The 15,868-nt window shown below is 48.1% G+C and overlaps 1 protein-coding gene across 1 annotated transcript in view; it reads left to right on the top strand.

Moving 5' to 3' along the window:
- Nucleotides 1–15: 15 nt before the first annotated feature.
- CACNG2 (calcium voltage-gated channel auxiliary subunit gamma 2) overlaps nucleotides 16–15,868 on the top strand; it is a 132,738-nt gene continuing 116,885 nt past the window's right edge. The window contains exon 1 of the mRNA XM_021711468.1: nucleotides 16–863. Within this exon, the coding sequence (XP_021567143.1) occupies nucleotides 653–863 (211 nt within the window). The 5' untranslated portion in view covers nucleotides 16–652. The remainder of the gene's footprint in view (nucleotides 864–15,868) is intronic.

Below are 15,868 nucleotides of genomic sequence, written 5' to 3'. Positions count from 1 at the left end.
CAGAACCATGGAAGGCGAGACCCCCGCACCTGTGCAGCTGAGCTCACGGGCTTACAGAATACTGGGAAGGCTGGTCTGAAACGGAAGCGCCGAGACCCCCCAAGGAAGAGACCTGGCGAAGCAAAGGATTTTCATGGCGCAGGCCGCAGAGCCGAGGACGAAGACCGAAGCTTGCATCTCGGCTCTCACAATCTCTAACTGTCTAGGTCCCGACCATGAGAGATGGTGTTGAGAATTCGGCTGTTCCCTGGTTCACTGTGGAAGCCATCTCCAAATTAGCTATCACATATGGAAACTGGAGACCAGAATTTTAGAAAAAGAGATTAAGGCATCTCACTTGGGGGGGTGGGGGGTGTCTTTTTATTTTTTCTTTTTCTTTTTCTTTTTTAAATCACTGCAACTGGAACAGTTTCTGATCTCAAAAGGCAAGCCTCTCTTCCCGTGTGATCTTTATAATTTACACTCTTTTCCGTGAGCTTTCTTACCTCCCTTTTTTATAACTCTCCACATTCTCTCTTCACACATATATCCATTATATTAGTAGTGGAATTGTTTTTATTTTTATTTTTATTTTTTTGCTTTGGTACTCGCACCCTCACACACACTCTCCCGAGAACCAGAAGTCGGTTGGGTGTTTATATAATGAAGAATTATGGGGCTGTTTGATCGAGGTGTTCAAATGCTTTTAACCACCGTTGGTGCTTTCGCTGCCTTCAGCCTGATGACCATAGCTGTGGGGACCGACTATTGGCTCTACTCCAGAGGGGTTTGCAAGACCAAAAGTGTCAGTGAGAATGAAACCAGCAAAAAGAACGAGGAAGTTATGACCCATTCTGGATTATGGAGAACCTGCTGCCTAGAAGGTATTTGATTTCCCATCGCCTCCCCACCTCCACCTCACCCCTCCCCTCCTCACTCCCCTTCCCCACCCTCCTCCAAATAAGTCCCCTTCACATTCCACCATTTTCTTACTTCACTCCTTCCACCACAGATCAAGGTTGGCTGGGTTAGTTTCAGAGGAAAGAAAAAAATCAATGAGCAAAAGCCATACTCTACTCACCTCCGCCACCCCCCTTCCCCCAAAACCTCCTCATTGGAATCATCTGTGGTGTGGTGAAAACAACTAGAGTCTGTTTTTAAAAGTCAGAGGTGCTCTGCCTGAGAATCATTAGGATTTGCCATTCTGTGTAGCACTGGGCATTGCCATCTACGAGAGGGGAAAATAATCGCTCCGCACGACGCTGTTCCTCTTTTCACAATGAAGAATCCCAAGATGTTCTTCCTTTTCCCCTCCTCTTCCTCTTACTCCCCAAAAGTCCCAGGCACACCATCATCATCTGCAAATCTCCTTATGGTTTAAACAAAAAATCTGTTGTTTCTAAGAATCCTTATTTGGTAAATCCTAATTATTCCAGGAGCTCCAGCTGAGTTCAGGAGCATTTCGTAATGTCTATGAGCCGCACATATCATTTGAGGCGGCCGGCTGCGTGCGTGTGTGTGTGTGTGTGTGTGTGTGTGTGTGTGTGTGTGTGTGTGTTTTAACATTTAGAAAGTCTAAAAATACATACGTCTCTCACAGGAAACAAGCCCAAGTTCTAATAAACAGTGACTCGCTTGCAGGTTAGGCTGAGAACCAGTTCACTTCCACACAGAGTGACATGTCTGTGAGCCAGAAGCGAGTAGAGTCAGCAATGCAGCCAGCTCGAGAATCAGACATTGTGCAGGCAGGCAGGGAGGGAGGGAGGCGAGGGCACGGGGAGGTTGAGGGGGGAGTGGGGGAGCAGTGGGGCGGGGGTGTCGGCTGTTTGCCTTGATCTTGCAGGGTCGTTGAGGCGTGTGTGCCTGTGCCGTGGGCAAAGGGCCTTTGCAGTGTGAGGCTGGGCGATCAGGGCATGGAAAGAGGCATGTGCTTCTGGGACACGTTAAGAAGCACAGAAAAAACTCCTGTGGGTCATACAAGCTGCATTTGGCAACAGACTTGAATACTAGGAACTGCATTCGGATGGCTATATATGTCTGTGTGTGCGAGCTCCAGCCGGCCCTAGGAAGATGTGCACAGGGAGATACCTATGTTTCCGTGTGGAAAGAAAGGCTTATGTGCTTTGCTTCTGCCGTGAACCAATACTGGAGGCCGTTTGAGGCAGCGTCGGGAAACTGGGACTGCAGGATTGTTTGTTAAGCTCAACATGGGATGGTGATGCAGGGAGTTGAGACCAGGAGGTGGGGGAGAAGAGAGGGAAACGGAGGGGTGAGGGAGAAATGGATGTGGCCCCTGGGGTCTAATCCAAACTGAGTGAAAGCTGCTTTTTGGGAAACAGTTACCTCGGGAGAAAGAGCACAGCTTCCATGCCCCCTCCCAACATTCTTGGTGCAAACGGTTGAGTGATGGCTGGACATGTTTTGAATAGCTAAGTGACTTCATTGAGCGATGGTCTATTTGACGCATACTGCATTTGGTGCCCTTTCTCAATCCAAACCGCTGCCGTTCACATATTCTGCAGAGGAGCCCTGAGCTGAATTCTCTATGCTCTTCCCCAGCCAGAGAATCAATATTGGGAAATTAATAGGGATGGTTTTAAACACATGCACACACCCCCCCCTCCTTGAAAGAATGAAAAGCCTTTCCTACAGCTAGTCATTAACAGCAGAAAGACTTCCATTTAATGAAACATTTATGACAGACTTTTATTCCAAAAGAGAAGAAAAGAAAAGTGAATGAGAACTGCTGTAGGGGAATGATCATCGTGGCAATTCGCCTTCCTTGGATTTTAGTTAGATGGATGTAGGAAGACAGGTAGCCAAGCGATTAGAGGGGAGCTGGAACATTGTTTTGAGGTAAATACACCCAGAAATGGGTGGATTGGTATAAATATACTTTTTAATCGGGGTTTTACTTGCAAATTCTTAATACTGTGATCTCTTAAACATTCTGTAATTCCCAGAAGGCAAACCGACTAGAGATGGCTTTGTATCAGTTGTGCCTTAAAAGGCTTAAGTATTTTCATGAAAATTCCATCTGTTTGGTGTCCACATCCCCCAGTGTGCTACCCACCCCTTTACCTTTCCTTCCAAACTGCACACCCTCTCTTCCCCTGAATCATCTGCGAAGGGTTAGAATTGCAACATTTCCCAGGGATTGTGTGATGCGCACAGGAGCTGTGGGTTTGGCTGCTGTCCCCAGTGGGGACCTCAATGGCCCAGCCCCGAGGACTTGCCCCCAGGCAGTGAGGGGAGGGCCGAAGCAGGCTGTTCTCCAGGTTGATATTGCCTTTCCACTTGTAGCCATGGCCCCAGCAGAAAGGGCCAGTGCTCAGGGCCCCATTTCAATCTGGTCTTGAATTTCCAAAGCCTTTGTCAACATGGGGTTTTGCAGGCCTGGGACCACCTTAGGAGGTTGGGCCTTAACCACTTAGGAAGTGATTTAGAGATATTAAGCCACTTATTTTCAAAGACTGCATCGATGTCCAGAGGTTGTAAGTTAGCTTATTTCTGAAAGTTGGCCTAGGCAGCTCCTAGGGAGTGTCGGCGTGCTCGCTTGTATGAGCATTCAGATTGGTGTCGGCCTTTGTGGTGATCAAGCTGTCAGTGTGGCATGCTGTCCCCACCTACATTTTTTGTGAAAAACTGAACTTTCCAAAAGATTTCCCCATCATCACTTTATGTGTGTTTTCTACCCATACCTGTGAACTTGTGAACAGATTTAAAATCGTCTCTCTAACATGCTGCTATGACTCCAGATGAAAAACAACCCTCTCCCTCTGATCTCTTTTGCTCTTTGGTTTTCATTAGGGCTTTTTGTCTCCTGAGATAATTATTTCTGTTCACCTCTTGATGAAAATAAGAATCAAAAAAATTCCTTGCCTTTGTTGTTGCTTTTGAAATTAACTAGTCTCCTGGTGAATGAGAAGAGACACGACCACCTGTTAGGGACAGACACAGGGGGAGGAGAGCGGGATCGCGAAAAGACCACTGTCCTCATTTTTCCCCTGCAGAGGAAATAACTGAAAAGATTCTGTGTGTGAACTTGAAAACCCTGGCAGACTGGCATCCTTAATGAGTTCGGAGGAGCAGCGGTGGGGGGACCATCTGCATTTGGATACAGGTAGATGGAGAGTGACAGAAGTTATTGAACTTTTCAAGAAAGCTGCATTAAGCGTCTCTGCATGGAGAGATGAATTGGCCCTTTCAGAGAAGAGTTCAATAAAATCTACAACTGGACACTAAACAGGCTCGTACTGAGTGAAGTGTCTCTAGGCCATGCCTGGTGGCTTGCTGCTCAGGATATTAACCTCTGTTGTCACCTAAAGGAAACATTGTCTCCAGGGGCGGCAAGAAATTCACTCTTGGTTTATCCTCTCCTGTGCCTTCCAGCTCCCCCAGAGGATTTCCAGCCCTGCAGAGGAGGAGCTGGCAGTGGGTACGATGTGACTGTAACAGAGGCAAACCCTCCATGGTCTCATTTCCTTCTCCCTCTCATTCACCTTCGCCTCACTGTGAGGCAGAGCAGAAGCCTTGCTCTCTATCCTGGTTGTCAGATTCCTTCTGCTGAATTTTTGCACTCCTCTTCCATCAATGGCTTCCCCTGTCTTCCCCTCCAGAGGCAAATTGCTCATGGGGGCTCTGCCAGCTGTTCTGCATCCTTGCTTTCTTTGAGCAAGAAGTGCCTCCGTTGTCCCAAACTGTCTTTTCCAAGTTCATGGCGGCACAGCCCTTGCTTGGCTTGAGAGGTGGTGGAGTGCCCCATGCTCGATCCAGCCATGACTCTCTTGCTCTGCAGAAGAAAAGGAGGCATCTTCTATCTTAGGAAAGACAACAGCCTTTTCCAGACACTCTTGCATTTCGGTGTGGATGGGCTGGGTATGGCAGGTACTAGTGGGCTGTCACATTGTGTGGGCATGGCTCCATAATTCCCAAGATACTTTGACTTTCTTGGTACACAGTAGGTATGTAAGAAATATTTACCAGTAGATCAATGTAGAAATTGTTAAAATTACTGAAATAAATGCAAACATTATAAGGACATGTGACAATCCAGCAATCGAGAGAGACAGAGAAGGAGAAGGCAAGAAGAAGAGAAAGTAGCGGGGAGAGAGAGAGAGAGAAGGGGTGAGGCATAATTTGTTTGTTCTTCCTGGAACTTCTTTTTCATAAGAATAATAATGAGTCATGAATCCATTATTATAAAATAAGCGAATTTAAAAGGAGTCAGTCATTGGGGATGCACAGCTCCTAATTGGCTAAACTGAAGGCAAATTATTCAAGGAAAGGTGAAGAAAATGATCGGTATATACAGCCTCTGTAGGGAAGAAACAAAATAACTAATTGATTTTCTTCCCTTTTCTGCTTTTAAAGTATGCCAAAGCTCAGCTGATCATAATATTTACCAGAATAGACACCACTGAGCTGAGAGCAGGCATCAAAATGGACCATCCCTGTTTAGCTTCCCCAGAATCTTCTACTCTCTGGCAAACCTCCCCTCTAATTCACAGGACCCTGACAACTTCCCCCAATGCTTGGGTTCCCATCAGCAGTTTTTCTGCAAAGCCACATCCAGCATTCCTAGCCATTCTCACCTTATTAGACAAGCCTGACTCCTCTACCTGTGAGTCCTAGCCAATTTACACCACACTCCCTGCCCTTGCTTCCCAGTCAGTTCATACCACACTCCCTACCCTTGCTTCCCAGGCAATTCAGACCACATTCCTTGTCCTTGCCTCCCAGTCATTTCAATCCCCTGCCTTTGCTTCCCAGTCAGTTCACACCACACTCCCTCCCCTTGCTTTCCAGCCAATTCACACCACACTCCCTGCCTTTGCTTCCCAGACAGTTCACACTATATTCCCTGCCCTTGCTTCCCTGCCAGTTCACACCACACTCCCTGCCCTTGTTTCCTGCCAGTTCACACCACACTCCCTGTCCTTGTTTCCAGCCAGTTCACACCACACTCGCTCCTCTTGTTTCCCAGTCAGTTCATACCACACTCCCTGCCCTTGCTTCCCTTTTCCAGGTGAGCAGAATGAGTTGAACAAGAGCAACATGACACACTGAGGTCACATGGGCAGAAAGTGACAGAGCCAGAACCTGAATTCAGGTCTCTTGTGACTCATCAAGCCACACTTTCATCCTGCCTGGCAGACCCTGAAGGCCTCCAGAGAGCTCTGTGCAGTAGACCCAAGCCCACTGGGCCTTCTTCGCATATTCACTAGGAGTGCTGGATGCCATTCTGTGTGTGTCCCACTGAGTGTCCCCCAGTGAGTTCTGACCCACGTAACTTTGACATGCCATGCCCTCCTAGTTGCCCTCTTGAGCTGCCTTGTAACTTTCGGGGTGACAATGACTGTACCCTAGTCCCCCCACTCCTGTGAACTGACAGCTCCATCTGTGGAAGTGCAACACTCCATTCCTAACCCTGAACTTCGGGCCAAACTCTCCATGCTCCTCTTCATTTTTGTCCTTTATATTTGGAAATGTCCTTGATGTAAATGATCCATTGGTTTATATGTTCAAGCATTTTCAGAAAATAGCAAATGTCCATCCCCTGTAACTCATGGAAGTTTTCAGATGAAGCTTTGTGGTATAACTGAAAGCCCTGCAGCCATCCAGCCTGGGTTCATTTCCTGCACTGCAGCCTCATGAGCTGTGTGATCTGGGGCAAGTTATTTTACCTCGCCAAGCCTCAGCTTCCTTTTCTATTAAAAAAAGGAGGTATAATAGCCTCCTTGAAGGGAAGCTTCTGGTTTAGGGATGAAATGAATGAATGCCTCTCCTCTTCCCTGACCACCTTATATGAAATTGCAATCAACACCTTCCACCCTCCCATATACCCCCTTGGTTGTTTTGCTTTTTTTTTTACAATGTACTGACCACCTTCTAGCACATTGTATTGTTTACTCATTCTGTTTGTTGTCTGTCTCCCACCACGAGACTGACAGCTCCCTGAAGGCAGGAATTTTCTTCTGTTCTATTCCTTGCTATACCCACAGCAATGATGACAGTGCAAGACACCAACCTCCCTTTCCTGTTAAATGAGCAAATGATGCTGCCTTCCATAGGGTAGACTTTCACAGACGGTGGTCCCCTCATGCTGCCATAAGGACTGTTCAGTATACACAGTGAGCCATGGTGGCCAATTCATCATTTATTTTTTACATTCTAAAAATAAATAATGCACTCAATACAGAGAGGGAACAAGAGAAAAGAGGGAGAGGGAGAGAAATGGGGAGAAAGAGAGAGGGGAAGAAAGACTAAAGACACAAGGGACAATAATAAAGAAAGATAATGAAAAAAAATACTTGGAGAGAAAATGTCCCAGAAGGAAGTCCTGGGGTGCAAGTCTTCTTCTGGCCATGTCTCCCCACTCCAGGCCATCTAAGGCATCTGTCACAGAGATCCCCGGGGTGGGCTTCCCAGGAGGGCTCACTTTCAAGTGGAGGGTAGGGGTTTGGGGCGAGGGAGGAGAAGCTACAAATCCAGACTGATAATGCAAGAGATTTTTAAATTTATCAAAACTCAATGGCTTCTTTTAACCTCAAGTATAAGTATTTTGGCCCAAATCCCGTATTCCAATGAAACAGGCATATTAAGTTTCCAGATTAGTTTGCAGCCACAGATCAGGCAATTCCTTCATTCATTTATGTTATTGGTTCAATCTTGGATGAGTTCCTACAAAGTACCAAGTGTTAGGTGGGATGGGGGGGATGGTACTTAACAGAAAGCAGCATTCTTCAAGGTCACTGCCCTCGAGATCCTTAGAGCCTCACAAAAGACAGACTCGGATTCAAAGAATCACACACTAATACACACACACACACACACACACACACACACACTACAACCTCGATGGATGCTTTCAAGGGGAGATGCTGAGGCTATGAGTCTATGATCCTGGAATTGTATCTAATCAGAGAAGTCTTCTCTGAGGAGGAGTGAGATGGGAAGGAGATCTGAAGGATGAATAGGGTTAACTGGATGAAGAGAGGAAGAAAGAACATTCCAAGTTAGAATATTGCAAGTACAGAGATGGGTGAAGAAAGGACTGAGACACATAAGGGGAGAAGGCCAAGGCAGATAGAAAACCGAGGTGGCGGCGTGTGTGGTGGGGGAGGCAATGCTGGGTGGTGTGGGAGAGGGGAACTGGAGTAGGCAGGACCCAAAGGGTGCTGTTGCCCTAATTAGAGCATTTGGCTCTTTTCTGACTTCAGGTTTCTTGCTTATAAGCTGTGTGACCTTAGGCTCATCCATTCTACCTCTGGGCCTTATTCTCACCACCTGCTGACAGGGATGATAACACCGTTCCTGTGGTTGCTGTGAGGATTAGGGAAGCCATTTCCACCTTCTCTTTGCCGTACCCCTTCCGCTCCCACCGATCTGAATGTAGCCATCTCCTGGGCCTCACAACTCTGCAGGACAATGCAGAGAAGGGAGGATATGGACTCAAATAAACTTGACTAAATCCCAATTAACTCAATCCAAAGACGTGCTGACAGTGAGTGAGACATAGAGAAGTCATGCTCAACATGTCCCCGTGCCTGCCTCCAAGACCCTCGAGGGACATCCCAGCAGGGAATCCCAAAGAACAGCCATCCCGAGATGGCCCTGTGTCATCCTGGATGTCTGAGGCAGCCCCAGAGCCTGGTGTCACCTTTCCTTATTACCCTCCCACAAATTCAGACAGAGTCCTGGAGTCTTTTACAATCAGCCAAGCTCCTCGAGGATTCGAACTGGGATTTGAATGAGACTCAGTGATTGCCACCAGACTTTTAGAAAATAGGAATAAGAGCAGAGAGATGTTCACATGCTCTCTAATGCCAGGAAATCGTGTCACAGCTTGTGGGATTGTTGGTGAGCAGTTCTGGCCTAGCCAGTTCCCTAGTCTTTCTCCCGGGTACAGAAAAGGCTTTATTCTCCCAGATTCCCCCTTCTCTCAGTTCTAATAACCATCAATTGTAAATTGAACTATCTACAAAACAAACAAGCAAAAAACCTTTGGGGGAGGGGTGTCAAATTTAATGTTCCCTGTTAGTTATAAAATACACCCAAATTTCAGAAATCTTAAATTTAAGATGTGTGCCTTAGAAGTAAAGGAAGATGACATGCTGTCTTGCTGGCAGGGGAAACATAAGCAGAATGATAAGAGAACCCGAGGGATTTCTTGAGCTTGCAGCTGGTGCCTGTCCCGTGACTCAGGAGGCTGCTCAGAGCAGGAGAACGTGGTCTTATCAGCAACTTGTGTGTTGAGGAAAAGGGTGATAGTTGCTCTTTGTTCAGCAACTGTCCCCTGTGCACTTGCCAGGTACTGTGCAAGACTCCAGGAGAGGGTGGAAAGGCTCATTCTCTGGCCTGGAGGAATTCAGTCCAGTAGAGAAGATACACCAGTGACCAGATGAAGATAATAGCACAGCATGAAATAAAGCACGGGGCATTCTGGGAGCACAGGACTGGGAGGAGGGGATGCAGGGAAGACTGAGTTCTGAGGGATGTAAAGTATGGGTGAGCAGTCAAGGAAAGGAAGAGTACTCTAGACAGAAGGAACAGTGTGTGCAGACACACAGATACCCAAGTGGGAATGCCAGTGGTCCGGTGTGGCTGGAAGGTGGAAAGCAAGGAGGGTGACTCTGGGGGTGGGTGAAGACGTGATCCCAGAGGGACAGAATGGCTCCCAGAGAAGCTTGTGTTTATGCATGATGAAAAGGGAAACCCAAAGAGGTGGTAAGCCGGGGTGAGGGTCAGGGGGAGGTCACAACTGCCTTTCCTATTCTCCTGGTAACTGGCCTTTGCAGGCCTAAGGGGTGGGATGGATTGGGGGGACCAGGGCTGGTGAGATTTACTGAGCGGGCATGAGGCATGGTGGGAAGATAGTTTCAGTAACTGGTGACTTGCACTCAGTTAAGTTTTAGTAAACAGAGAGTAAAGGGGAAAAGGGAGGTTTTAAATTATGTACAGTAGAATGCATCCATAACCCCCATTCTCATGCCTCCCCGTAAAGCAGGCATGACGGAACACCCTCTGTGTCAGGCCCTGCATTTACAAATATGTGGGTGCAGAAATTCTCTACTCAAATACCACTTTCTCAAGGAGACTTCCTGACCACCCTGTCTAAAGAAGCCCCCACTCCTATGATCCTCTTTTATTTCCTTTGTTAACTTTTTAATGTTTTGGCCTGGACAACAGAGTGAAACTTTGCTTTTTCAAAAGAGTTTAAAAAATTAGCTGAGCATGGTAGTGTAAGCCTGTAGTCCCAGCTACTCGGGAGGCTGAGGCAGGAGGATCACCTGAGCCCAGGAGTTGGAGGCTGCAATTGTACCACTGCACTCCAGGCTGGGTGAGAGTAAGACCCTGACTCAAAAAAAAAAAAAAAGTAGAAACAACTTTTTTTCTTAGCATTCACTTGTTTCTGTTCTGAGTACCCCAAAGGACTGTGAGTTCCATGAGGGCAGAGACCGTATCTGCGTCATCCATCTCCATTTCCCCAAAGCCTTGCTAACGTCCAGCATCAGGAAAGTGTCTGGGAGCCCCATGCTGAATGGATGAAGGAAACGGTGGTGCCTGGCCTCAAGGAGCTCCCTGGAGTGGAGAAGCCAGTTGTTAAACACAGCCCCAAGCCTCCTGGGGACCAATCTTTCCTCCAAGGCTTGACTGGAGCCACATTCTGCAAAGCCCTTGAGAACAAGCAGGTATTTCCCTTGCACCTGCCTTGTAGGCTCTCTTGGGGCCACAACTTTGCCGAAAGCTTCAGGAAGCTGATAGCCAGCTTTGGGAAGGTGATAGCCGCTATCTGCTGGGTTTGGCCAACTTTTACCTCCACTGAAATCCTGGCTAGTTCTCACCTGGCCCAGTGGCTTTGACTTAGTGGCGCTGGGTTTGCCTTTGAGAAGATGCCACATGTTTCTATTTTGACACTGTATTCATTCACTTTTCCCTGAACTTCTCTGACCTTGGGTGTCTTCTGGCTGCAAACAAGGCCAAGGATTAGGTGCAAGCTCCCAGATGCACGGTTGCCGCAGCCTTGTTGCACAGAGAAGGCACCCCTGGCGTCGCCACTCCATCTACCATGCAGCACTGACACCCCCGTGCCAGCCTCTCTCTGTCCTTGCACCAGATAAAACCTACAGAGACCGGCCGCAGCTGCCCCTAGATCTTGCCTGACCCCAGTCTGGCCCCATCATTGTCCCCTTGCACTTTCTCAGCTTAAAGAGGGCTCACTCTAAGCCATCACCTTCTTCCCAACCCAGATCTCTGATAAAGGGCAAACCTCTTCCCGTATCCTTCCTGAATTTTCCCTAAGGTAGAGAACTCTCCTCTCCAATTTTTCTCCATTCTTTTTGCAGAGGAGACCCTGCAGCACAACTCTTGTGCCATCTCTTCAACCCTGATAATAGCAATAGTAATAATAATAGCTAGTCACTTGTTGAGTGCTTCCTTTGGCTAAGCACTGTTTTAGATGCTTCCCAGAGGTTACCTGTTATTTAATCTCCACAGTTCTGAAGATATGTGCCATGATACCCATTATCTCCATTGTCAGAGGCTCAGAGAAGTTAAGCAACTTGCCCAAAGTCACACTTGACCAAAGTCACACAGTGGCAGAACTGGGATTTCAACCCAAATCTGTCCAAACCAAAAACTTGCGTACAGCCTTCTGGTACACTGATTATATTTACAATTTTCTCTGTCCCCCAAATCCAAATCTATCAACAAACATCCCTCTCCTTGCAGCTTGTGGAGGGGAGGAAGAGAATACAGACATTCCCTCTCCCCTGCCTTCTGCCTGAAAGACCCTCTCCTGGTTACCTCCTGCCTTATCTTTAGGACTTTGTGAATGGTCACCTCACTCTGCTGCCGCCTGCCCTGCCCTACCTGGGGTAGACCCCCCTACTCTCCTTCACAGCATCCACACATGCCTCTGTCATTGCGTCAGACATCTTCTGTGTTGTTTGTTCCCCTTCCTGTCTCCACCTCTAGTCCCTGGATTTTCTCATCTATTTCTTCGACAGCATTTATTAGGTTGTTACCATGTGCCGGTGCCGTCTTAGAAAGAGGTGTGTTTAGGGGACTGCATGAGGCTTAGACTATTGCCAGAGGGCCGGATATGGGAGAGGAGGGAGGGGAAGGTGTCAGTGATGAGGGACTGGACAGAGACCCCACCACGAAGGGACGGTTATATGTGATTGCTCAGTCAATGTTTGTTGAATGAATAAATCAATGAACACAGAAAAAGGACATAGCACAAAGCTTTGCATCTGAGATTTTAATGCATATTTCATCTCATGTTTTCCCAGCACCATCACAATCAAAGTACACATTATATTCCAGCCAGGCCTGGAGTTCATGTCACTTCTCACATCTGACAGCCCGAGTTCAAATCCCAACCCTATCACTTACCTGCTATGTGATCTCAGATGAGGAATTTAACCTTTCTAAGTCAATTTCTCATGCGTAAAATGGGAAAAATAATTGTATCTCCCTCGTGCATTGGCGTGAAATTTTTGGTAAGATGCTCTATGTACAGTGCTCACCAAGGTGCTGGCACACCGTAGGCGCTAGATAAATGTACCATGAACAGTGCGTTCATTGTTTATCAGACCAGCTGTCACAAAGGGTGAGTTGCATGTGGGTTGTGCTGGGCCCTCAGATGTTGCACAACTTGAGAACTTTCCCACAAAAATCCACGTTTCTGGCTTTCCTTGGGGGAAAAAAAAAGATTTTTGTCACCCTGGGCCCCATCCCTGCTTGGCAAGGAGCGGCAGGAGCTGGGCAGCAGATGTCTCCCCAGTGTGACAGGTGCTCTGTACTTCCCCCAAGTCCCCGCCTCTCCCGAGTGGCTTTCTTGACTTCTGAGGCTGCTTGGTTCCTTTAGTGGCCTTTGCCTGGCCTCTGTAGGTGTCTTAAGTTTGCAAATCCTCCTCTATGCCGATGGCAAGTTACAGGCAGAGTCTTTGTCTTTTGACAGCTGAAAACAGAACTAAAACAACAACAGCGCAGACAGGGTGTATCCGTACAGAGACTGAGGGAAGGAAGTCACACATCTGTAAAGAAACGCATACATAGCCACGTTCCAAGCAGGGCTCCCTGATAAGATTTGGGTGGAAGGCCGCCTCATCCATTCCCTTTTAGAGAGTATCACCAGGGGAGTTGTTGTTTTTGTTTTTAAATTTTATTTTTTGTTTATTGAGTCGGGGTCTCACTCTGTCACCCAGGCTGGAGTGCAGCGTGCCGCTCACGGCCAAGGCAGCCTCCACCAGCGGAGCTTAGGCAATCCTTTAGCCTCAGTCTTCCAAGTAGCTGGAACTACAGGCAGACGCCACCATACCCGGTTGATTTTTTAAAATTTATTGTAGAGATGAGGTCTCGCCAAGTTGCCCAGGCTGGTCTCGAATCCCTGGGCTCAGGCAATGCTCTAGCCTCGGCCTCCCAAAGTGCTGGGAGTACAAGCGTGAGCCACCGTGCCCGGCTGAGTTTTTGCTTTTAAAGAAAAAGACTTACACCCACTTCAGGCCACCCTCGCAGCTTGCCATCCAGAGGTTGACATTTTCTGAGCTTGACCCCAGCTCAGGAAGCACGCCCCGTTGTGCTGACCAGCCACGTGGTGTGCTTTATTCAATAACTAAATGCCAGGTGCCAGGGAGACAGGCCATGCTGCTGGTACGGACTGCAGAGAGGGAAGGGCTTGCAGGGCCAGGGCGTTCTCTGCTTCTCATGTTTACCTTGGGAGACTTCACAGGGAAGAGGGAAATTTTAGGAAAATCGTCCAGCGAGGATGTGAACTTAAAAACATATGCTTTGGTGTGGGTCAATGGCCAATGATCAGACGTGATCCGATTCGTGCATATTTGAATGTTTAATGCAAGTCAGGCTCTGTGCTAATTCTCAGGTCGCAGAAACAAGTCGGCTGCTGGGTGAAGGGGCCTGACTTTCCTCTTCTCGGCCTCTCTCACCCGTTTTATTTTCTTCGTCGTATTTCATGCTTTCTGAGTTTGTTTGTCTACAGTGCTTAGAATTTCTCTCCAACTGGACCATAAGCTCGGGGAGACAAGGATCCTCGTCTCTTTCATTTACTACCCATAGCCCCAGGGCTGAGATCAGCACTTGGCACACATGTGGGAGCTTAGGAAATGTTTGTTGGGTGACAGGAGATCAAGGCCTAGAAGACCATTGCCAGTGAGCTCAGGTCATTGATGAGGGCATGTGTCAAGGTTAGACAAGAGAGGTGCTCTATTCGAGGCCATTAGAAAATAGGTCCTAAAGGCAGTGCCCCCTACAGTGGGCTCTGCAGAATGAATAGGAGGTTGCCAAGCAGAACTGAGGATGCAGGCCCATAGAAGATGAAGGAAAGAAAATCACTCAAGGCTGCCCTCAAAGGACAAGGTCAAGGAGAGAGCAGAGCACTTGGTCTGGAGCAGCAGCCCTCAATCTTTCAGGTGTACGTACGTCACCTGGGGATTTTGCTGAAATGCAGATGCTGATTTGGGGGTCCAGATGGGGACTGAGACTCTGCATTTCTGGCTCCCAGGTGAGGCTGATGCCACAGATCTATGGGCCATGCTGCAGAAGCTTGAGTTTGGAGTGCGGCCACTGGGTTCTAGCAGGCGTGGGTCTAAGTCTCCCCTCCGCCCTGGGTGGGCAAGGCCCACTTCCTCGCCCCTACCATGAGGATAGAGTCCTCCCTCCAGACACGGAATACATTCAGCGCACGGATCTGGAAACGCCATTGGTCCAGTCCTAGCACGTCCTGTCAGTCCATTTTAGCTAATGTTATCACTCAGGGTTAAGGAGGATGACTAGAGGTATAAGAGAAGGGGTGCTCTTCCCTGAGAGCTAACGTTTGAGCACCTCTGTGTGCGGGGCCCTGTCCTGAGGGCCACACGCGTGTCACTCTCCCTAAGCTACAACAGCACTCTGTGGCACAGATGTTCCTGTGGTCCTCACTTTACCCAGGAGGAGACAGAGGGAGCATAATTGTTTCCTATGGCTGCGGTTAACACAGCACCACAAACCCAGCGGCTTCAAACAACACAGACATAGTATCTTACAGTTCTGGAGGTCAGAAGTCTGAAGTGGGTCTCCCCGGACTAAAGTCCAGGAGTAGGGAAGGCAGTGTTCCTTGTCGGAGAATCGACATGCTTGTCTTCTCCAGCTTCTAGAGGCTGCCACGGTCTGTGGCCTGTGGCCGCTTCCTTCCTCTCCAGAGCCAGCAAGGTCGGACAGAGTCTCTCTCCTGGCTCTCCCCCGCCCTCTCCCAGACCTCAGGGCCCTGTGATTACAGTGGACCCACCCAGATAATCCCGGATAATCTCCCCATCTTAAAGTCAGCTGATTAGCAGGCTTAATTCCATCTGCAACCTTAATCCCTTTGCCACACAACGTAGCATAGTCACAGGTGACAGGAATTGGGACGTGGACATCTTTGGGAAGCCATTATTCTGCCTACCACAGGAGTGAGTGCTCAAAGAACTCCCCCGATGTCCCCTGCCTCAGGACGGCACACCTGGAAGGGATTTCAGAGCTTGTGCCAGGAAGGATTAGTAACAGAAAAATAAAATTAACAGTGGCTTAAGTAAGACAAAATGTGTCTCCGCAACCTGATGTCACCATCTCAGAATGGCACACCTGGAAGAAACTCTAGAGCTTGTATCAGGAGGGATTCGATGTGAGTGTAAGTAACAGAAAAAAGTAAAATTAACAGTGGCTTTAATAGGACAAAATGTGTATTCTCTTTCAAGTAAACAAACCCAGAGGCACAAAGTGCAAGGCTGGTTCAGAAGCTCAATGAATGAATTAGCAATACAGACTCCTCCCTGCTCCACCATCCCTACTGTGTGGCCTTCAACCTCACAGTCCAGTGGGGCTGCCGGAGCTCCAGCCACAGTCTTCA

Source organism: Carlito syrichta, unplaced genomic scaffold (assembly GCF_000164805.1).
Source record: "Carlito syrichta isolate Samal-C Ts95f unplaced genomic scaffold, Tarsius_syrichta-2.0.1 Scaffold302307, whole genome shotgun sequence".
NCBI classification, from domain to species: domain Eukaryota; kingdom Metazoa; phylum Chordata; class Mammalia; order Primates; family Tarsiidae; genus Carlito; species Carlito syrichta.
Note: the sequence above shows the minus strand (reverse complement) of the source record. Positions and strands in the feature narration are given on the sequence as shown.